Source organism: Syngnathus typhle, linkage group LG5 (assembly GCF_033458585.1).
Source record: "Syngnathus typhle isolate RoL2023-S1 ecotype Sweden linkage group LG5, RoL_Styp_1.0, whole genome shotgun sequence".
Classification (NCBI taxonomy): domain Eukaryota; kingdom Metazoa; phylum Chordata; class Actinopteri; order Syngnathiformes; family Syngnathidae; genus Syngnathus; species Syngnathus typhle.
The window spans coordinates 11,592,749-11,614,883 of record NC_083742.1 but is presented as its reverse complement, the minus strand read 5'-3'; the positions used below and the strand labels follow the sequence as shown (position 1 = coordinate 11,614,883).

The window sequence follows — 22,135 nt, the reverse complement described above, 5'->3', positions numbered from 1 at the left end:
GAACTGCAAACAATAAGCAAAAGGGTAAAGCGCAACAACTAAACCAATAAAAAATCATCATAAATACATTTTAAACTGGACAATGTAAATCAAAACAGGAAATGATGTTTCATGGCCACCATATTTTTATTTTGCATTTCATTCCATTATTCTGTGCAGGTGTACCAAACAAAGTAGCCAATGAAGTCAGTCTGTCATGTCAACAAGCCTGTTTTGAGATGATGATGATGTAAATGGTAAATATTAATTTTAGTCAGTATTGAGGGATAAACAGACACCCTGGAGCACCCAATGGGAGAGGTGCTGCGTGGTGAAAAGATCAGCCTCGAAAACCAAACCAACACCCATTGCATTCCTCCGCAACGATGTAGTGTACACTGGTGTCCGCAATGTATTCTGTGAAGAAAAACACACAAACATGGGCGCAAACCTCAGGTGGGGAAACAATAAATTGATGCACACATCATGGATTGTGATCCACACCTGCAACCTGAGACGTTGGGTCTCTATGGGGATGACTCTGAGAATGGGCAGCTGAACCACAAGAACTTTTGGTTTACTCTTCACCAGGCAGCCCATTTCCATGTCCCAGTCTGCTCCTTCAAGGTATAAACCAGACACGAAGCAACCTGCAAGAAAAACTCATGACTCAGTCTCAAGTGACATCTGATCAAATTGGGATCAGTCCATTACCCTGTGAAGGTCTGTCAATGACTTTATCCTCGTCACGGTAGCGAGTCACCTCAGTGTAAAGTGTGGAAAGATCCAGAGGCCAACCATTTGCTCTGCATGCAGCTTGAACTAAGGCAGTCAGGTAGGATTCTGGGATGTGGAGTCCTGATAACCACATGACCTTTGGCTCTGCTGTATCCGCCTTTGGATTGAAAAATATGCAAATAAATCTGTTGCACAAATGCACATGATGTCATGCACGACTTTCCTCACCCATGACTTATACTGCTCAAATCGCCTTTTGAAATGAATCATCCAGTTGCCCAGCGATTTGAGTGTGTCAGGTGTCAACTTTTTCCAAATAGCAGGGATCTGACCATTAAAAAGGCCCCGGGCGACTTCATCCAGCTCACTGCTCATGCCCACCTCACCAGCCAAGGCCTACACACGCCGGACAATCGTAATCGAGGCAAGTCTGCTAGAGGCATAAAAAGCCACAAGCGAGTCCCTCCCTCTCACCCTCTGCAGCTCAGCCAGAGACCGCTTCATGCGAACCACCAGCTTGTTAAAGCGCTCCAGTTCTTGAAGCAGCACCACAGATGTAGGAGAGATCTCAGGTCCAAATTTCTTCCGGGTAACATCCAGGTCAAAAACTGCAGGCAACTTGTTCTGGATGTCCTGGGCCACCTGAGTGATGTACTCGTCTCTGCTGATGCTTCCACCAGACTCGCCTGAAGCAGCGGAGAGCGGTTGTGAAGTGGCAAAGCGCCGCATAGAACACAAGTGAGAAAAAGGGATGACAAGGGCCACATGGTACCCGTCTGCGGTTGCAGGTCGATGAGATGCAACCACATGTCTTTCGCTGATTGTGTGTAGTAGCCGATCTCTGCGTTGGAATGAAGACCCATCACCTCGGGGGTGTTTGCCAGTGGTAGAGACTCAATCTCGTCTGTAACCAATGACAAGCTATGAAGCATAATAGTGAACACAGAGGGTACACAGAGGGACACAACTAAAAACTGACCAACATAGACATCCTCGGGTCCATTTGGAGGAATCTTGTAGTCTACCTCATTGTTTTTGAAAAAGTGGAATCGGCAAAAGTCATAAAAGAGGAAGTCTCCAAAGTACTCATCCATGTAGACGTTCAGGATCCGGCGGTCAAAACTGTCAATGACTCGTCCACCGTACATCACCTGCAAAATGTGAACAAAATTCATTTGCAGCACTGTTATACGACGTGCTCTAATCTCGTAAACTAACCTCGCCTACGAGATACTTAATACTCCCCCAGGGAATATTGCTCTCTTTCTGGTTGTGAGCTTTGGTTAGGTAGGTGTTCAAGATCTCCAAACACACCTGTCGAGCACAGTTGCAACACCGAGGTAACGCAAGCCGGTCCGGATCAGTCCAGAGAGTTCCTAGGACCGCTTACCAAGAAGTCTGATTCGCTAAAGTCGTAGGGGACATTCCATCCAATTTTGCCGTACTTGCGCCTCTCTTGCACCACGGCATGGAAGAAAGACAGCACGTAGACCAGGCTGCGGAAGGCCGTGTGCGGGCAATCCGTCATCGTCTGATTGGAGATCTTAGAGTAGGTGGCTCTCATGTTGAGCTTGAGACCGTTCGGAGCCTCGGTCACAACCTGCGGGGTAAAACATTGTTCAAGGAGGAAAGCAACATTTATGTTTCACACGGTCCCGTTGCTAAACGTAACGAGAACTGGTCATTCCACCTTCAGAGACTTTTGAAGAATGCCAATGGGGAAATCATCAATAGGGTTGGTGGTCAACCAAAGGCGAAAGTTAGGGTGAGGCTTGGTGACCCTCTCGATGCACTTCTCCAAATCTTTCAGCCATTTTACCAGCAGGTGGCAGTTCTGTAGCATCAACCACTGACCACGAGCCGCAGCCAGTTCCAGAAGGTGTAGCGCAACCTTAAGAAGTGGCCAAAAAAGAACATCAATAGTAGACAGCTATTGCTGACACGACACTGTGGCCAAAAACTGTTGTACATAAGGTTCAGTATTTCAGTTATTGCTGAAAATGAAGCATATTCATGAGAAGATGCTGATCCTTTATGGTGGTACGTCTGTTTCGCTTCACGTCTTGTATTTGGTTTGTCGTTTTGAAGGTTATGTTCAGATAGTTATTTTATTTTGGCGATACTTATTTGCATTGTCATGTTTGTTCAAGCCTTTTCCCTCTGATGAGCTTTCCCCCCTGTTTTTTCCTGTTCTTATTTGTATTGGATTTGTTTGTTATTTGGTGTTTGTTCTAGTACTGATGTCTTTATTGAATATTCTGATGTACTCTAAACTTGACACCATGTTCTTGGAAACAACCTGTTTTTCCAGAAATAATACACAGTATCAGGACCAGCAGGAGGTCAAATGTCTTGGAAAATATTGTCTGGAATTGGGAAAAAGAAATGCGGTCCAACCATAAAACGCCATAACATGTTTTACACTTGTGAAATGGACATTCTACCGCCAGCCATTTCATATGCAGCATGATAAGGCCCTATAAGAGTGATATAAGGAAAAAATAAACAATGGTACCTTCTCCTGGCCTTGGCCCATAGCAAGGAACTTGAACTTGTTCCCAAAGCCAGTCCTGTCAGCGAGTTTCATGAGGTCAGCTCCGGGGTCAGAGCCAGGGCTCAGGATGAAGACGATGGGGGAGAACTGAGTGCTCTGCTCATAAATAACGTCAAAACTGATCACCGGAGGTTGAACATATCTGGCAAAAAAGATATTAAACATTATCTCTAGGCACGTTCGCCCGATTTATGCCATTCAATACACTTGAACTAAAAGAAAGACCTCTCGCCCATGGAGACGGTGACGTAGTCGGTGATGGCTCTGTAGACTCTGTCGACCCGGAAACAACGCAGCAGGAGCAGCTTCTGAAAGTCCGTCAGTCTCTCGCCATATTTCATTGGCATCGGAGCCTGTTCCGGTGCATCAAGATCATACCACTGCAAAGACACACAAGGGCAGTCCAACGGTCGATGAATTCGCAATTAAATGTCACGCACGGGTAGAAGGAGCGCCACTTACCGTTTGCCACTCGGTCGAATTTCCAGAAACATCGTCCGGCAAAGACGCAAACTGGCCAGGAAAAAGCTCAGAAAGTTTCACGACATCTTCCCAGGAAGAATCGGGAAGCCAGTTACAAGTCTTTTGGCGCAAAGTCTTTTCCAGGGACAGATTACCTTTGCACAAGACAAAGACGGTCTGCCGTGAGTGCAAACCCTCCCAACGTCCGAGGAGTTTCGTCAAGTCGGTCACCTTTGATGAAGAACTCCAGTTCCTCCTGGGGCACTCGATCTTCCGCCTGCTCAATCTTGATGGTCATGTTGAAGGAGAAGAGAAGCTTGTGTTTCTCAAACAGACCTGCGAACAAACAAAAGCATCTCCGATTATACTGTGAAACTGGAAAGGAAAGTCATATGTTTGGAAGATGTGCCTCACCTGTGCAGCCGTAATTATAAACGTTATAGGTCAGACTGTTCCTGATGTTTTTCAGTCTTTTTGGCAGGGCTGAATTCGGTGTTGACTTGCGCAGGGAAAAGTCAAACACTTCCAGATACGAGGCTAGAGAATACTGGTACATGCTGTTTACCAGAGCCATTTCCGTCAAAGCGAAGAACAAAATGGCCCCGCGCTTGGCAGCCGGTCGGTAGCCGTTTCGGAGCACATCGATGTCCACTGATGTTGTCACAGCCAACTTGAGCTTCTCAAATACCTGACCATCACACGGTCGGAAAGTCAAACACGACGGCAAACTATCAAAGCGTCTTTCTCTGGGCAAACTGACCTCGCTGGATTTGGACTTGGTTTCCTCCAAGGTGTAGACCAGCTCCGTGTTGTCCAACATGTTTCCTGTAGACGTGGCCAGTTCCCTGAGCAGGGTGTCACCGAGGTTCTTCAGCAGCTTCTTGTTGTCGCTCGTCTCTTGGATCAGAAACTCACGCTGCTCTTCCAGCTCCTTCTTCTCGAAGCCCATGATGACACTGAGCAACTGGTCCTCCAGGCCCTTCAGGGTCACTGCAGGTCAATTCAAGTCTCAGTCTGGGCCAGAATGCGCACCAAAACGGAGGTTGTCAAACGGAGCGATCTTACCAGTATAATTGATAACCATGGCTTTTCCGAAGACAGACGGAGAAAATTTGGGGTTTCCCAGCTTGGTGTTGAGGTAAAGTCTGAAGTTGGGATCATAGTCCACCTCTTTGTCACCCAGCATGACCACCTGCCTGCCCTCCGCTCCTTTCAGGTTCTTCTCAAGGACATTGTCAATCACAGGGTCAATGTACTCATCCACATCTTGGAATAGGAACGGGAATCCATATTTGATGGCCATCTCCAGATGTTTCAGGAAGTCTGGATCGTTGAAGGACGAGATCTGTGAACAAAAGGAGGTCGCCGTTTGGGGGAATGCTCGGATTTTGTTCAAAAGAGCTATTCTGAAAATTATAAACAGTGACAATGCATCACACGAAAGAATACAGGGTTTTTTTGTACCTTGAGGTTATTGCTGGCCTCCTTCTTCTTAATCCAGTTGAGGGCTTGCTGTTGCGGGTCGATACACATGGGGAATCGGCTGCCTCTCGACGTGAGGATTCCATTCTGCACCGACAGTTCGTCCGGGGGCAAGCCCTCCGACCCCCACCTGTAAATTCTCGACGTTGAGCCAAAACGAAGACAACGGCGCGTGGTTCTCGGCAAGCACGTCGGTGCCTTCTGACCTGCTGATCTCCACCTCGTCCGTGAGTAAGTTGTCCACTTTAAAAGGTTTGCTCAAGGGGATGCCTCTCTCCTTGACGTCATTAACCCAGGTTTCATACACCATCAGATTCCTGAACTCCCAGCTGAAGGCTCCCTCGTAGCTCAGGAAGCCAGCCGAGAGGAGGCAGTCTCCGAGGAGACGCACGCGCCGCTGCTTCAACCCCTCTAAATCTTGTGTCCACCTAAAAACGGAAACCAGGACAAAGAATAAACAAGTTGGCACCTCTTTTGGAATTCTGTTCAGCACTTCCACGGCCATCTCACCTCACATTCTCAGAGCTCAAGCCCGAGATGAGTTTGTCGGCAGCTATCAGTCTTCTCTCCATGAGTTCGGCCTCCTCTTGCAGTTTCTGTTTCTCCGCAATAGCGGTTTGATATTTGTCGCCGAGAGCCTTCAACTCTCTCTGGATATCAGTGAGCTCATTTTGAATGGTCTCCAACTCTTTCTTACTCTGAAAGAAATTTCTTTCGAGACGGGCCACCTGCAAAATACGAGTCACATTACTGTTCATTCTGTAAATCTAATTGGCTGACCTGATTTTACGTTACTTTGTCCCTTTTCGGTTTGATCTCTCGGGCGACTTCGCAGTAACCGACGACAGCCTCCACAAATTTGTACATTCCTGAACCTGCTTTGCTGATGCCCTGCATTTCTTCAAGGCTGGTCCCGAGAGCCTTCAAGAAGCCTATGAAGCAAAGCGCACAAGCAAGTTACTGAAGCGGACTGCATGGTGAGCAATGCAAATTTGACCCTGATGAATTTCATTGATTATTGCCTCCTAATTGATCAGTAAGTTGACCTACCTTTGACAGTCTTGACCTGGTTGGGACCGATTGCATCACAGTCCATCTCCATCAGTGAGCGCAGAAAGCCAGGATCTGACATCATCGCCTTGGCGGCTTGCCAGCTAATTTCCTTTTTCTTACACAGCACCAGGATGCACTCACACACCACCTGGACCTGCTTGGGTGGCTTTGCAAAGGATCTAAACGAAGGAACGAGCGAACGGCAGGATGGACACGCCAATCAACTTCATCCAATAAAATGAATGTACACTAGAACAATTTTGTTGGACAAGTCATCCTGCCCGACTTTACCTGATCTCAGTGACGTCAGATTTATCGAGGTCTTGCAAGGCAATGCGAGCGGCTTCTAATGCCGGTAGAGCTTCAGCCAGGGATGTTTCTGCTTCTGCCTTTTCGACAGCAATCACTTTGTTTTGCTCTTCAATCTCTGTGGCTTTCTCTTCGGCCAGTGTCTTTTTCTCCTCGGCTAAAAGGGAACGTTTGTATTTACCAGCGGTACGGTAGCAGTACGTTATGTTTTTTTCAGCCAGGATAATATCATTGAAACTTTGCAGGTTTTTACTGACCCACAGTGGTGTTGGAGGCAATCTCTATCAGCATGGCCTCACAGGCTGTGGACTTTTCCGCGAGAACCACCTTCTGCTCTGCCAGTTTGATGTTCAGCTCATCCAGTTGCACGCTGGCTTCCTTCAGCTTATCCAAGCCTCCTTCGAGACGTTTGCACTGCGCTGGAACACATCAATGATTGTCACATTCCCACTGCAAATTGAACCTATGATTCTATTATTTCCCATCCTCATACCAAGAATATACTGATCCTTTTCCTTCAGCAGGCGAGCATATGTGCTTATGAAGTCCAAGTAGTTCTTCGGGGTGACATAGTTAGAACGTCGAAGTTTTTGCAGGAACAGAATGCTGTAGTCGCCAACCGATTTATGAACCATACAGACATGCTCGATCACAGCTTGAGCGTGTTCTTTAGGAATCATTTCACTTTCACCTGTACGAATAACAAAGCACAACATTCCAGTTGCAATATTATATTCACCCACACATCACATCACATCACAAGCTGTGGAAGTTCATTTGTATTGACTAATTAGGGCAATTAACAAAACTAGTACAAAACTCATGATTAATGCCTGAAAAGGATTATGTTGTAAATCATTTCAGTAGTTGGAATGAGATAGGACTGAATGGCATAAAAACTAAGGACATCAAATTGAGTCAGGAACTCAATTTAAGCATGTTATGTTTCGGAGACAGAGTCCAAAAATATGTTCACTATAGACCTAGGAAAAACTCAGCTACAGCACGCAATGCCTGGGGAGGCCATGGTAAGATCCAGTCAATCACAGTGTTGTTCATCAGTCCTGGAAAAAAAAAAAGAAAAATGGAATTATTAATGACATTAAAAAAAACAATATTTTTCTGTTTTACCTGGAAAGTTTCTGCAGCGTGTTCTCAGGGTATCTCCCACAGGAGACATGCCTAAAACAATGTGTAGGTTGCTGGCACTTTTATTAACAAAATACTGCCACACACTGTCTTTAGAAGGACCAGATCCATTCATGAGGGCTTCTTCGCGAAGCTGGTTGAGAATCGCTTCTTTCTCATCATCGAGAAACAACGCAGGAACAATACCTACCAGAGGAAAAGTTATATTATCAAATAACTAAATCATTCAATATAAAATATTAAGAGGTACAGTATGTCCAACCTGATGTAAGCATGTTGTTGATGAGCTCCAAAAAACCTTCCTCAGCAACATGAGCATCAGTGAAGAGAAACACGGTCTTCTTATTTTCAATGCCAAGTTTAAGATACAATGTTTTCAATTCTTCATGAAAGTTTGACTCCGAATATCCTCTGCTGAGTGTTATCTCAAACACCTAATAAGTCATCAATGACAAAAAAAAGGCTGCTATTAGAATTTAAAGTCATGATTTCAAATACAAACCCCAGTTCGAATGAATTTGGGACATTGTGTAAAATGTAAATAAAAACAGAATACAATGCTTTGCAAATCTTCTTCAATCAATACTCAATTCAATACAAAGATAAGATATTTAATGTTCAAGCTGTACTTAGTTTTTTCCCCCCTCTAAATATTCTCTCAATTTGATTTTGATGCCCACAACGCATTCCGAAAAGCTAGGAATTATATCACCTTTCTTTTTAACAACAAAACCCAATAAAGTTTTTCATTTTGAACATTAAATGTCTTTATAGTGTAGTAATCAATTGACTAGCAGTTCAAAAGGATTATCAAATCATTACATTTATTTACATTTTACACAACCTGATTGGAACTGAAGTTTGCAGACCTTGATAGAATTTATTTTGGCGAACGTTTGATAGCCATAAACGATTAGATGCGATTTATTTTCAACATGTATTATTTGTTTTACAACCTCGCAGTCAGCAGCAAAGGCAGCAAGCTTGGTGATGGACTGCTTGCCCGAGCCTCCCACACCCACGAGCAGAGCATGACCTCGATCGATGCGGATGATTCGATGCACGCGGGTCAGATGTTCCAAAGCGTCATAGAACAGCACCAGATTCATCCTTGAGATTTTATCATTATATTCCTCTAGAATCTCCTGCAGAATACAACATTGGTCTTTTTGACCGATCCAATTTTAAACCATAAACCAACATTTCACTGATAACAACATAATTCTACCTGAAATAGAGCTTTACAAGCTTCATAATCCAGCAAGTCCTCATATACTCTTGATTCTGTATTGCTAAGCGCTGCTCTGTAGTCTCCAAAAAGAATCGGGTCTCTCATAACATCATCCATGTTGGCCTTGAAATGCCCCTCAACTAAGTTCTTTATAAGAGCCTGAACCTGGGGAGGAAGGGGATCCACTGGTGTCATCAAATCTTGAAAGCAATATTATTATAGTAAACAGAAAACGGAGTCCATACCATTTTTTTGTCTTTTTCATCAACGAGTCTATCGTGGAAAATTCTCAGACACTCGTTTCGCCAAACCCGTACAAACATAGAGACTGTTGAAAATCTGTTATGGTGAAATGAAGTCAAGCAAATATCAAGGACACAAATACAAAACACAATGTAATATCAAGATCATTAATTGACTTGATCATACCTGTCAGGTTGAGTGAGGGTCAGGCCATTGTAGACCCTCGATAGGTCTCGCAGATTAAAGATGTAGTGAAACTTTGCTGGAGTCGGTGGAAGGTCTTTAACGAGGCCGTTGTACAGTTCCAGGGTGCAGACGGTGATTTTATCACAAACTTTCTGTACTACATCCTCAAAGTTCTAAAATATCCAATCAAATCAATGAGACATGGCATGAATGAGATGCATTAGACCTGCTGCAACTCACCTTGGTGTGACCTTTAATAATGGAGGCATAGATCAGGTGGAGAGACTCCATAGCAGGAAAAGGGATGCTGAAGACGCTGAAGAGTGAAACAAAGCGAGTGTCCACCTCGTTCCTCCCACCTCCTGCAATCCCCATGGCTGCGACGAAGCCCAGGTCCTTGAGGGTTTTGTAGGTGAGCTCCTTCCCTCGGTCATAGATGCCTCCTCTGTCCAATAAGAGCTTCAGCAGTGCAATTGGCTGCTGTGTGCCATAGCTATCCACCTGAAGAGGAAGAATGGAGATGGCGCTTCAAACCGTCAGGTTAAAGTAGATCGTTCAAAGTAGATACCTTTGGCATATTCATGTCATCTATAAAGACCAACAATCTTTTGCCCACTGGAGGACCGTATACATCTTTGGTCCTTTTCTCTATATTGGCCTCAAGGTTTTTCTGGAGGTCCATTGATGTTGTCCTGGACGAAAGGTTGATGGTCAAAGTAATCTGTTGGGAAATATTATGCAAATCAGTTGGGGCAGTCGTAAATGTTGCAATGACTGGATGGTGAACTCACGTTTTTTTCTTTGTTTTGGATCTTCAGAAAGTTTTCAATGGTGGCTGTTTTAGAGGTTCCCGGGTTGCCAACCAAAAGAACAGACCTCTTTATCTTCACCATCTGCTCCAGGATCCAGGTCGTTTTTGTGGTGTCCACCGTTGGGACTGAGGCAAAGGCCAAACATTTGAGATGGAAACTGTGTGGTTTAAAATCACTTACAGTAAATTTTACATAATGGCCTTACCCAAAATATCAACAAATTTCATGTCATGATTATGAATGTATTTTGAGACGAGACAACTCCAGGGAAGCCACTTCTGTTGTGTTCCGTCAAAATGAAAATCAAAGAGAGTGGGCAGGTACCCTGAATAAAAAATAGAAAAGATTCATCATCATCAACATTGACAATGGCTTTGATTCCGTGCAAAAACTAGTTTACTTCTTGTTCGTAACTTGTTTAAAATAAGGTCATATTAATTCATAAAAAACATCCTCCAAATTTATCTCTTACCTGGGATCTCACCAGGTCCAGCCAATGTTTTTTCATCACTCACAGTAGTTAAGCAAGCAGTCCTTTTGATTAAGTCATCAAATTTCTCTCTTCCGTCATCCACCAATGTTGCCCCAAGAGAGCAGCACAGCGCTTCCAGGTAGTAAGACTCTAACACGTCAGGACTCAAATTCTCCGTTTCAAGTAGGGCATCAAGCATCATGCACAACTGCGACACCTGAACAGATCAGCGACACAATATGAATCGCCGTCACCTGACTGGATCACAAATGATGCCACCTTTCTTGCAAAAATCAGGCAACACAAACCATATTTAGGTCAGTCTGCGGCACAACAGTCTTCAGTTTCTGTCCTTGTTTCCCATCCACGATACCTTCCACAATCATGTCAATCAAGACGTGCACGTACTTTTCAAAAAGCTTATCAAGATCTTCTTGTTGCTAAAACACACACACATACACACACACACTAAAGGTAACGAAATGATTCAAGTGTGATTGATACATTTCTAATAAAATGAAAGTGGTCTACTTCGATGGGTCTGCCTGTCAACCACTTCTGCCAATATGGGGTGTAGCGCAGATTTTTGGGGTCCACATAAACCATTCCACAGCGTGAGACGGTAGCAGGGGAAGCATACTGCAGATCTCCAACCTGGAATCAATGTACGTTATTCACACGTATGTAGATCATACATGCGTGACTGCAGTAAATGACATACAGACCTCAAACAGCATGGCACAGTGACCTTGTAAACGAATTCGTTCTCCGTTAGCCAGAGTGAGAAGCTTGTTGTCGTCCATCACTGAGTTCATGTTCTCAACCCAAAGAGCATCCACATCCCCATCAAACAGAATATATCTGGAAGTAATCGTGTGATCAATTGCAATTGAATTTACTTCAACACTTGAGTTAGCGTTGGCCTTACCTCCTCTCTTGTTTGTCGGTGGGCTTGTTGATCTCACGGAAGATGTTGGATAAGACCCCATCCGTCCAGTCACGAGTGTCTGGATCCAGAATACCATAAAGTTCAATGACGCTCACAGCTTTGGGGTTCAGAGGGTATAATTTGGTGTGAAATCCCAATCTGGTGATGAGATCAGAGGACAACGTCACATAGGCAGTACAATACATGACAGCAGTTTAAAATGAGTTTGTGTGAAATAACACTGACTTGGTTTGAGCTTGACATAATGTGCTGATTACAACCGATTTGCCTCCCCCTGTTGGGCCCACTATCATAGTTGTGTGTCGTGTCATCATTGTTTCGTACATTTGCACCACTTTATCCACCTGAAAGCACAGACACCATGAAGGGTTTCCCAAGACTTAAACCGGAATTAATTGTTGCACACAATGGAAACCCGGGATTTAAACAATTACATACTACGAACCTGTATGGGCAGCAAGACATATTTGTTGTCTTCCAGGTTTCCTTCCACAGCATCATTGAAGTTGGGATAGCGAACACGAGGGCATTCCAGCCCTGGAAACAGGTCTGCGATCAGCCCAAGGAACAGAGGCACATCCTCAAATATAAACTTTGGAAGATTCATATCCCTCAGGGCTCGCATTAATACCACATCCTGCAGAGAAAGGAGGGAACCTCTTCAAAAAGGTGTCACCGCATAAAATGTGAAAAAACAAAACAAAGCAATGGCTTCAAGGAAAACAGCATTAAATGAAATCCTCTGGAGGTAGCTGCCATGCAGGAATCAAATGTGTCATAACATGATGATGATTGTACCTCAGTGATGTCTGGAGAGTCTCTCTTCAGTTCTCCGGCCATGACAAGGACAGATTTCAAAGCTCGCAGGCCAAAGTCATAATGAGACTGCTTGGACAGCTGCTCACGAGCCAACTTGTACAGCACCGTCATCTTCTTTGCAAGAACCTGGATCAAACCACAGTGGAGAGAAAATGTGTTTGTCAACATTTTGGAGTGTTGTCTGAATGCAAATATCGATTGTGGCTCAAATGCTCGCCTTGGCCATCAGGAATCCCTCCGAAAACAGCATGATCTCACAAATCTGTTGCAAGTCGGGCACGATCACCACCACCGGCCTGAAGAGCGCTTTGACTGATTCAGGCAGCTCCGTGCGCCCCGCATAGCCCGGGTTCATGGTGATGAAGATGCCGATTCGACTATCCAGGGTAATCTCGTGACCTTCAAACTGATTTCCAAAAGGATATGGTGGCGGTTAGCTACGATTGAACGACGCAACAATATATAGCATTTCAAAGACTTACATTGAATATTTTAAGATACAAAATGAGAGCATTGCGGATGGTTTGGATTTGGGAAGAGATAACTGAAAGGACCGAGGCATCGATACGGTTGAATTCATCAAAGCAGCCCCAAGCTCCACATTGGGCCAGGCCGGAGAGGATCTTCCCCACAGCCTGCACAAGGAAGGGAATGGTTCACCCACAAATGACAAAGTGATCTGTGAAGGCAATGCAGTCGCTGCTTCTGATTGGCTACCATGTAGTCCATGCCTTCACCACAGTTGGTAACCACACAGAGCAGGCCCAAAGCTTTGGCAAGATCTTTGGTGGACTCTGTCTTTCCGGTGCCGGCTGGTCCGGCAGGAGCTCCACCCAGGAACATGGAGAGAGCCTTCACACAAATGTCAACAAGTCAACAACTGTGTGTTTCAACGTGTGTTAAGTCTTCCCAAACCTGTGTGATGGTGAGGTAGATCCGGTCTGTCAGAGGAGTTATAACCAACCGACCATTCAACCCCATGTATTCGTAGCCGTAGCTGAAAGTCGCACTGCACTGACGCACGAGAAGATTGTCCTCTTCCTGGACCCAGTAGAATCTCAATTGGCTTTCCCACTCAAACTCCTTAGCATTTGTAATACTGCAGAGAAGACCACGACACTCAAGTTGGTCTTTCCACGCAAGTGGATGATCGTTGTTAGCCCAAAATGAGCTGTACCTGTTCAAGACAAAGTTGTCTACAATGTCTCTTGCGTGGACGTCGATAATAAGGACGGTGTTGATCTTCTTTCTGTCGTTTTTCTTCAAAGGCTGCGTGGAACGTGTCACCAGCTCATCAATCTGCTGGTGCATCTTTGTCGCATAGTTCTTTAGAGCGTATTTGTCTCCCTTTTTCAACTTGTTAAAAACATCCTCCACCTCCCACGTCCACCACACTTGATTTGTAGCCAGCACCACCATGCCCTGGAACAGCAACATCCAGTCCACCCTGAGGGACAAGCAGACTCGTGGTGGGTGGGAAAAGTTTTACTGGCAGTCAGGGTTATAAAGACGCTGACACACACCTGCCTCTGTCCTCACAGTAGCGGAAGATTGCTTCCTTAGTGATGAGTCGATTCGTTCTCCTCATCTCGTGTAGGACTCCTGTCATCCACTCCTCCACCCTTCCTTTGACTGGGACGGCTTTTTGAAAGTCCATCACCTCCCCCTCGGCGGACACCATAGCTCCCGCTGATATTTCCCCATTGCTTTCCGAGTCAAACCGGAGAGATGCGATGTTATCATACATCTTGCGGAAGAAGGGAGAGGAAAGGTCGGAACATTTGACATTCTGTACCGGCTACTTTGAAGGACAATATCTGCCCACTGTTACCTTGATCATATGTTCCTGCACACATTCATGGTGACTGCTTCCCAAAATGCTGAGCAGTTCATCATCAGAGATGAAGAAGAAGCGAGGGAAAGCGTCCCGTTTAGAATCTAAGTAGTCGTTGAGACTCTTCTGACACCTCTCTAGATTCTCACTGAGGGTCTGCAGGTCCGTTAGCCGGTTTGGGACCAGGCAACAGTGCTTAATGTTTGGGTTGCTCTGTGTTTCATTCATTATCTGCACAGCAAATAATATTATACAATTTATAGTTCAGTTATGAATTATATTCCTGTTTGACCAACACTCACATCTTTGAACTTTTTGTCAATGATGTCAAATTTCTTGGCTTCCTGTGGTAACTGTGAAGAAATATCACCACCAATGAATATGCTCTCCAAGTACATCCATTTCCTTTGTACCAGCAACCAAACCTGTGTAAAAAAAAAAAGATCTCATTCAGTATTCTCAAATTTAGCAGAAGTGTTGAACGGGGCTTGACTTGTAACCTCTATGGTCTCGCTGATAAGAGACAGGTTCTTTTCCCATTTTTGAATGGTGCTCAAGAAAGGTCCAACAAAACGGCTCCCAGCCATGCTCTGCAAATTCATGGCGTCATTGTCCACAATCGTCAGGATCTCATCTACCGCACCCAAGACAAAAGACTGCTGCTGGGTGCCTTTACTGTAAGGTTGTACAATGAATTTCATTTTTTCCCAGGTCTCCACCATCTCCTTTACACCCTTAGAAGCACACACAGAAATCCTTAGATATTTGCGTCCACCTCAAATCCAGGATCATCTATCGAGAGAAGCGCTTACCTTTTCAATACCAAGCTCTTTTACAGCCGAAGTGACAATATCATCAATGACATCGGCATAATTATGAAGATCCATGGCAAACATGTTCTCCAGAGTAAAGTTGCTTGTGTTCATCTCAAAGCTTGTGCCAGTCCTTTTCATCAACTCCTTCCAGTGTCTGGTGCAACCGAGTATAAAACCACAGAACTTCCATTTGTAGAAAAATGGAACAAGTTTCAAAAATCCAAATCTCTTAAATGACCAGTTCATTTATGTTCTAATTTAAAAATATGTTCTAATCTAAAAAATGATTATGGTCAAGTAAGGACACTGACCTTTCTCTGAGCGCTTCATTCTTCAGATCCAGCAAAAGAGGAAGAGAATCTGTGAATTCCTTCAATCTGCTGTCGACAAAGCAAGCCGCAGGCAGGGCTCGCACATCTTTGGGCAGCTTCCTCAAATCTTGGACAAAGGATTCAATACCTCGCTGAAGCAAGTGGATATCTAAGTCCACCCACAAAGTCCGTGACCACTTGGTCTTTGCAATCTGAGAAACAATATCAGGAACCACAGATATGAATTGTCCATAAAATCTGATGTCATGATATTTGTGTTAGTGTGAATTTTTAAAAGAGAAATTTAAAGCTGACCTTTTGATCACGGTAGATGTCATAAATCTGCCGTAAGCCATTCATGTCTTTTTGGATGCTTACAATCTCTGGATATGCGAGGACGGAGAGGTCCATTAGCTTCTCGGCATTGGCTAGCTCCTGCCGTCTTTCCACCATTTTGGCCAGCTCTGCTTCATAGGATTCCATGATTAAAAGTCCTAGAAGAAAAGATCCAGATGGCTCAATGCATTACCATTGAATGATACTCGTCATAATTACCGTGCTGGTTACAAAAAAAAAATTAAATACCTTTATCTAAGTCATTTCCAACAGCTCCAGGGCCATGCATGTTAAAACTTTCAGAAAAGATGGACAACTCCTCTTGAAAGTCTTCTGCCATCTTCTTAGTAGTCTGGATGTAAAACAGGTGAGAAATATAAAACTGCAGCAGTACTACTGTAATTACTTTAGTTTTGTCATTTTAAAACAAACAGGTGATAAATATAAAACTGCAGCAGTACTACTTTATTTTTGCTATATTTATGTGATGTGATTGTTTATGCAACGTTCCAATGTTCCAACCTCTTTGAATGATGTTTTTATGTCTGTCAGACTCAGATCCACTTGTCTGGATTTTGCAAACAAGTCCTTCCAAATCTTCTTAATATTTGCTTCAAGTTCCAGTTCATCTTTTTCAACCTACACATCAAAAAAGCCTCCATAATTTTGAAAACTATGAATTTAATATGAATATAATTTATAATTTTAATGTACCTCCACTTTGTACAGAGTCAACGTTCTGTATCTTTCCTGGATATCCATGATGCACAACCCCACATTAAGAGACATGTCTCTAATGGTTGACACAGTCCTAAGGACATTCTTCAAGTTCTCAAAAGTGTCAGGACTCTGTTTCAGCTTCTCAGAAAGTTGCTGTGGAACAAAAATGATCCAAAGGAAAACAAATCGGGAAAACGTTTTTCACAATGCATTTTACCATGAGTTGATCTTTTAAGTTGAAGAGTTCCTCCTTGGCTGACTTGTTGAGCAAACTCCCCAATGAATTGATCCAAGACTCAGCCATCTCCTGCACCGTCCGGCACAGTGGCTCCAGGTTTAATTGGACAATGTGTATGTTCGTAAACAAAGGCTCCAAAACCACCTTTTCACAAATTTGAGCATAGAACTGCAGCCTTTGATCATACATAGCACTTGATGGGTTTTTAGCGGCAAACCTCTCACAGACTGTGGCTTTGTCTCTTTCCCATAGAACCTGGTAATGTTTCCAGTGGTTAAGGTGCTGGTCGACAGAAAGCAGCAACTGCTGAATGTTCTGGGATACGGCAAAGGCACTTTCGTTGATTTGAGGTTGTTGACACACTTCTTCATAGAAGCTAAACGTCACCAAGTCATCACCATCTACATGTTGTGGTGGGCACTCAATGCAAGTTCCATTCATCCAACGCACAAATTCCTGAAACACAAACATGGGGACACATCTCTAGCCTAAAATTTGTAACAGTCCAAGAAGACTGACAAGAAGACACCTACTTTGGTGCTCTCGACACAATCTTTGATACAGCACATGAGTAAATGGCAGATTTCATTTGTTTTAGGTTGCAACAAAATCTTGGGGGCTGATAGGATGGCATCAATACGGAAAAGAGGCTCGCTCCCAATCAGCACAGCGTTGAAGGCCTTGATGTTCCTGAATGTGGCAATCAACAGAGGGCTTGTTATCGAGATGGCCCTTGTGTGATGCTCAATAATTGTTATTGCTTAATTACCTCAGAATCATGTTCATGAGCGAATCGTGCACCTTCCGTTCCCAGTATGCATAGTAATTTGCCATACTGCTGCACTTGCCAGTATTTGTTTCCATAATCAAATGTTCCACCTTAGTGATGATAAGTCCAATTTCAGTGTATTTGCGTTTCAACAAATGTAATGTCTTGAGCTGCTCTCCATCAATGCATTCACAAAACTCCCTGACACCTGGAAAAAAAAAGATAAAAACATTATTAGTCTGGTGTGTGACATTTGATATAAAAAAAATGGTTTATTTTGTTGGATTTACTTGGTAAAAGGTCTGTCTGATCTGGAGCAGGGAATTTCAGGAGGTCTGCCATCATTATCGATCGCAGCTTGGCTTCAATATCAGTCTCGTTGTTGTTTATTTGACTGACAATTGACTCAAACTTTGAGAGCTCTTGATTGGCTTCGTTGATGAAATCTGCAATTGCTAAATTCAAACATATGCTCATTTCAACTAAATTTCTTTTCAGAGCAAGAAGTTATAGCAACTTTTTAGCACCATCACCTAATGAATTCCAGTTCAGTCTTTTGCATCCTGATAACAAGTGTGTTTCAACCGTTTTGATGATTTCACCCAACATGGCGATCTTTGCATCACTCAGACTGTCAACTGTCGAGTTGTAGCTGCTGACAAGCTTGTGAATATCATCCTTGTACCTAAATCCAATGTAAAATGCAGAGGTTAACATTTTTGTTGTTGTTGTGATGTGTTCTAGTCTGAAATGATGACCACCTGATGAAGTTGAGCTCCTGCAGAGTCACGTTTTGAGCGACCTCAGGCACGGAGAAGGACATTAAAATCAAGTTTTTTGTCTCTGAAATGATTGTCATGATCTCTGGTGGGAAGTTAACACGGTATCGTTTGTCCTTTTGTGAACTGATGTCAGACTTGGTTGGGATGACCTTTATGAGAAATTTCCAAAACAAAAAAATATGTATATTCATTTTACTTACTTACTGTGAGGTAATCCAGTGACAATAATACATACCAGCTCTTTCTGGTCTTGGCTTTCATTCACAATGATGGCCAAAATGGGTGTCTTGAGTAACAACGGCAAGTTGCGTTCAGTATCAGATACCCATGACTTATACTTCTTAACGGCATACTCTCTCATTTTTTTTCCCATTTCCAAGTATTTATTTTTTGCCTGAGAATAAAAAAAATCCCAAGAGTGACATTTAGAATAAATGAAAAATCTGTTTTACCATTCGTGTCAATGCAATTGTGCAAAAGTAGAATCACTCGCCAATTTCCCCATTTCACTCTCCAATAAATCCGGCATCGTCAGGAGAGGAAGCATTCCATCTTTTACACGGTGAAAAAGTGTATGTGCCCATCTGATGCTGCCTGCCACGGGGGGCTCATTCTTATTTATTTTTGGTTTGTTTTTGTTTTCCTCAAATAGGTCATTCACACTGTCCACCTGTAGGAAATATAAGTGACATATGCTTAATACAGGAATCTTCAGGCTCATTGGTAAGATCTATTGGTGGATCATCATGTGCTTTGAGGACTTGAAGACGGGGTTGTCTCGTTCTCTGGGAAAAATACTGTATGCAACGACAGTGATCTCAGACAAACCTCTTTGCAATACTGAGCTAGAAGTTCATTTGTCTTTTTCATCAAATGTTTATTGATGGCTGGTCTAGAGCGAACGTTTTTGTATTTCACAAGCATTCCAAAAGCAGCAGTTGAAGAGCGCAGTGATTTGAAGGACTTGTCAATGAAGCCAATGAGCTCCCTCTCAATGGCCTGGTCAAATATAAAATAGAAGGTACAGAGCAAAATTAATCCAAAGTACATCCATCATGAAAACGCCTTTGAATTGTAAAACTTACATAAAGACCACTGTTAAAGTTTTGCATGATGATTTTCCAGCTGCTCATCTTACAACTATTGAAAGGATCAAAATTGGCTTCCTCAAAAGGGATGATGAGGGTGTCGACTTGGCCCTGCAGTTCATCAAAACGTTTTGGGTCCCAAGTCACACTTTTTAACTCTGGGCTGAAGATGTTGTAGAACTCTTCCAAATTCTGCATTAACCAGGACAAATATGAAATATTGAGTTAACAGTGTGTGGAAGAATGAAAACACTGACCTCCAAAACGTTGTACAAGTCCTGGCAGATGGCAGCCATGTAATCAGTTTTCTCAAAGAGCTTTCTCCTATCAAACTCCCAATGTTGACCAGTTCTTCCTTCTTCAATTTCAGCACGCACTTCAAAATAAGACGATTTCCACAAATCCAGAACTTGCTTGGCATCAGTCACCTTGGATTTCGCCAACTTTCTTTCCTCTCTATCCAAGAGACACAATCAGACTCTCGTGATGAAGAAATGACCTGATGCATAATTCAAATCCACATACCTGAAGAGTACATGGATATCAATGACTTGAGCCACACGCTCAGACAATTGCCAAACAATCCGCTCCATCAAGGGGACCATGCGTTCGTTCTTGTTATAGTGGCTGGAGATTAACCACACAATTTGTAGGCTGTTCATTAGAGATGGGATGGTCTCCAAAATCACACTAAAGTTTGCTCCTGTGGCCAAATTCTACAACATAAAACAATTGGTGAGGATGGTGGAACAATTATAATGTTCCTCCTGTCAATGAACATCTGGCTGGCTTTGTTTATTTGTTTTAAATATATGAACATTTCACCAAATTTGGATAAAAAATATAGCTCACTTTGAAATGTCTTTCCAGTGTTTGGAGGAAGCGGACATTTTCATCTGCCTCCAGGCAGTATTTATCAAGTTTCGCTTCTGTCGCTTCCATAGTGGGGATCACAGCTGCTTTTGCTTTGGTCAGCACCAGCAGAATCTTCTTTACCACAGGCTGATTCAGCTTCATTCTCAGAGCACTCAGGATGGAGACACGCTCCTGCCAAAAAACGATTTCTGCCATTGGACTCGGCGTCAGAGGCTTCTTTTTTTCTTGCTCCTCAATAATGACAGTAAGCTGGGTCTGCCAGTTCATCACACACTGCTCCAACGTCTCGACTACTGCTGAATTAGTCAGCAGGTCACGGACATCTGGTTTCAGATCTAACGCTGGGATGCTCAGTGCAATGTCATCTACAATGAAAATGGAACAGAAAAAGTTGCTCAACATGGACATGGTGTGATGATGCAATTACATAAATGGAAATTATGCTAGAAAAGATGACAAATCGTATTATGATCCCTCAAAGAATTCACACAAGAGACGGACAGCTTAATAAAGTTGCATACAAACCTTGAGATTTAAGCTGTTGAATAGTTGAATTGACCAAGGTCAAAAACTTGTGTGTGCTGTTGAGTAGCTCGTTTCGAACGGGTGCTTGGTCACTTGGCTGATTGGTTGAAGTCTCATTACCACCACAAAACTCTTCATGAGGAGAACCTGCTTCAGTCTGACAGCCAACCTTAGTTTTCTTCAACTGATGGGCACTCATTAATGGAATATAGATCTAGAAAAATGTACACAACTTAATTGTAAATTCCCTTTATTAGATTTTTTTTTTCATAAATTCCTGTTTTGTCCTGTCTTGTTGACTGCTGCGACTGTCACTTACATGAACAAGTTTTTTCTGCAGTGTTCGTAGGTTGTGTCCATTATGAAAACCGGTCTCCAAGAACTTGGGCATCAGCTTATTGGCTTCAATCATGTCAAATGGTTCTACAATGGCCCCTGAAATGAAATACTAATAATGCATTGGTTTTCCCACCGGAATCGTAACGATCTTGAAACTGCTCTTACTCTTTGTGGTCCTGAGGAAATATAAAACTCGAGATTTGGCAAATTTCTCTGGAACTCGGTTTATTGCCATGTGAAGCTCAGTGTGATAGACTAGTTGAATTGTCTGAAAACAAAAAAACACAATAGTTGACTTATTTATTCTCCAATAATAAATTTTTTTTTTTTTTTCCATCTCACATGACTGAGTGGTTGTTCAGGAGTCTTGTTTCCTCTTTGGATCTCCGATTGCCCCTCATGGTCCAAAGAGTCACTGAAGCTGCTCTTTTCTGATGTCAATGGTGCAAAGAAGAGAACATTAAAATAATTTAACGACAGATTAATAAATAGGAAACTCACCTTGAGGAATTTTAACTTCAATCGCCTCTTCTCGGACAGTTTTCATAAACAGGAGGCACGATGCAATGTTTTCTGCAGAAACGACATTTAAAAAGCGAATAAGTTCATCCTCTTCTTTCCCATCTCTTCTACTCAGAAGCTCGTCGAAACATTTGTTATCAGCTAAATTGAAACAAACACGAACTCGCTGTCGTATCCATTCCACGCGGATATCGTCGTGGGCCATGAGTCCAAGTGGAGTTTTTTTTTTTTCTTTCTCAAACCTAATATTGTAAACTGGCAAGTGTTTGTGCGCGCACGGAATGGAGTCCTATACGCGCGTCGTCCCAGCAACGGACAAACGGAGGGACTTCCTGCGCCCATACAAGAGAAAGGGGGTAGCGGTCTTAAAAGCTCACGAGTTGCTTCTTTCTTGGTTCATGTCAACGGACAAACATGCAAATATGGTCGTTGCTATCAAATACACGCATTAGTGAAGTCAAAATTCGCAAAAACTCATTAGAATGCAATGACACCTGCATTGAACACTCACTGACAAATAATAATTAAATGCTCACTGCAAT

General features: G+C 43.1%; 1 protein-coding gene across 1 annotated transcript; it reads right to left on the bottom strand.

Annotated features, from left to right (window-relative positions):
• Positions 1 to 150: 150 nt before the first annotated feature.
• Positions 151 to 21,823, bottom strand: LOC133154158 (dynein axonemal heavy chain 10-like). Its single transcript, XM_061278650.1, has 77 exons — positions 21,573 to 21,823; positions 21,414 to 21,502; positions 21,237 to 21,339; positions 21,052 to 21,167; positions 20,733 to 20,946; positions 20,184 to 20,572; positions 19,857 to 20,047; positions 19,589 to 19,787; positions 19,329 to 19,523; positions 19,072 to 19,242; positions 18,737 to 18,913; positions 18,479 to 18,637; positions 18,223 to 18,392; positions 17,995 to 18,146; positions 17,752 to 17,916; positions 17,462 to 17,669; positions 17,226 to 17,382; positions 16,672 to 17,148; positions 16,449 to 16,607; positions 16,257 to 16,373; positions 15,984 to 16,086; positions 15,714 to 15,892; positions 15,399 to 15,610; positions 15,085 to 15,241; positions 14,773 to 15,006; positions 14,575 to 14,697; positions 14,270 to 14,503; positions 13,962 to 14,185; positions 13,616 to 13,885; positions 13,354 to 13,537; positions 13,156 to 13,290; positions 12,921 to 13,073; positions 12,656 to 12,844; positions 12,418 to 12,564; positions 12,065 to 12,256; positions 11,845 to 11,963; positions 11,599 to 11,757; positions 11,396 to 11,531; positions 11,202 to 11,324; positions 10,979 to 11,110; positions 10,671 to 10,887; positions 10,404 to 10,523; positions 10,178 to 10,323; positions 9,955 to 10,107; positions 9,627 to 9,887; positions 9,387 to 9,559; positions 9,203 to 9,296; positions 8,955 to 9,122; positions 8,683 to 8,871; positions 7,989 to 8,160; positions 7,709 to 7,912; positions 7,561 to 7,641; positions 7,071 to 7,268; positions 6,835 to 6,996; positions 6,560 to 6,734; positions 6,266 to 6,447; positions 6,011 to 6,147; positions 5,726 to 5,943; positions 5,422 to 5,643; positions 5,198 to 5,345; positions 4,799 to 5,078; positions 4,494 to 4,723; positions 4,148 to 4,421; positions 3,965 to 4,069; positions 3,734 to 3,888; positions 3,497 to 3,651; positions 3,233 to 3,413; positions 2,408 to 2,608; positions 2,108 to 2,317; positions 1,936 to 2,031; positions 1,697 to 1,868; positions 1,490 to 1,621; positions 1,192 to 1,403; positions 946 to 1,113; positions 694 to 874; positions 484 to 629; positions 151 to 396 (listed from the first exon to the last, which is right to left on the bottom strand). Exons 1-77 carry the CDS (start codon positions 21,796 to 21,798, stop codon positions 250 to 252), a joined length of 13,704 nt encoding a protein of 4,567 aa, XP_061134634.1. The 5' UTR covers positions 21,799 to 21,823; the 3' UTR covers positions 151 to 249.
• Between the last annotated feature and the right edge of the window lie 312 nt (positions 21,824 to 22,135).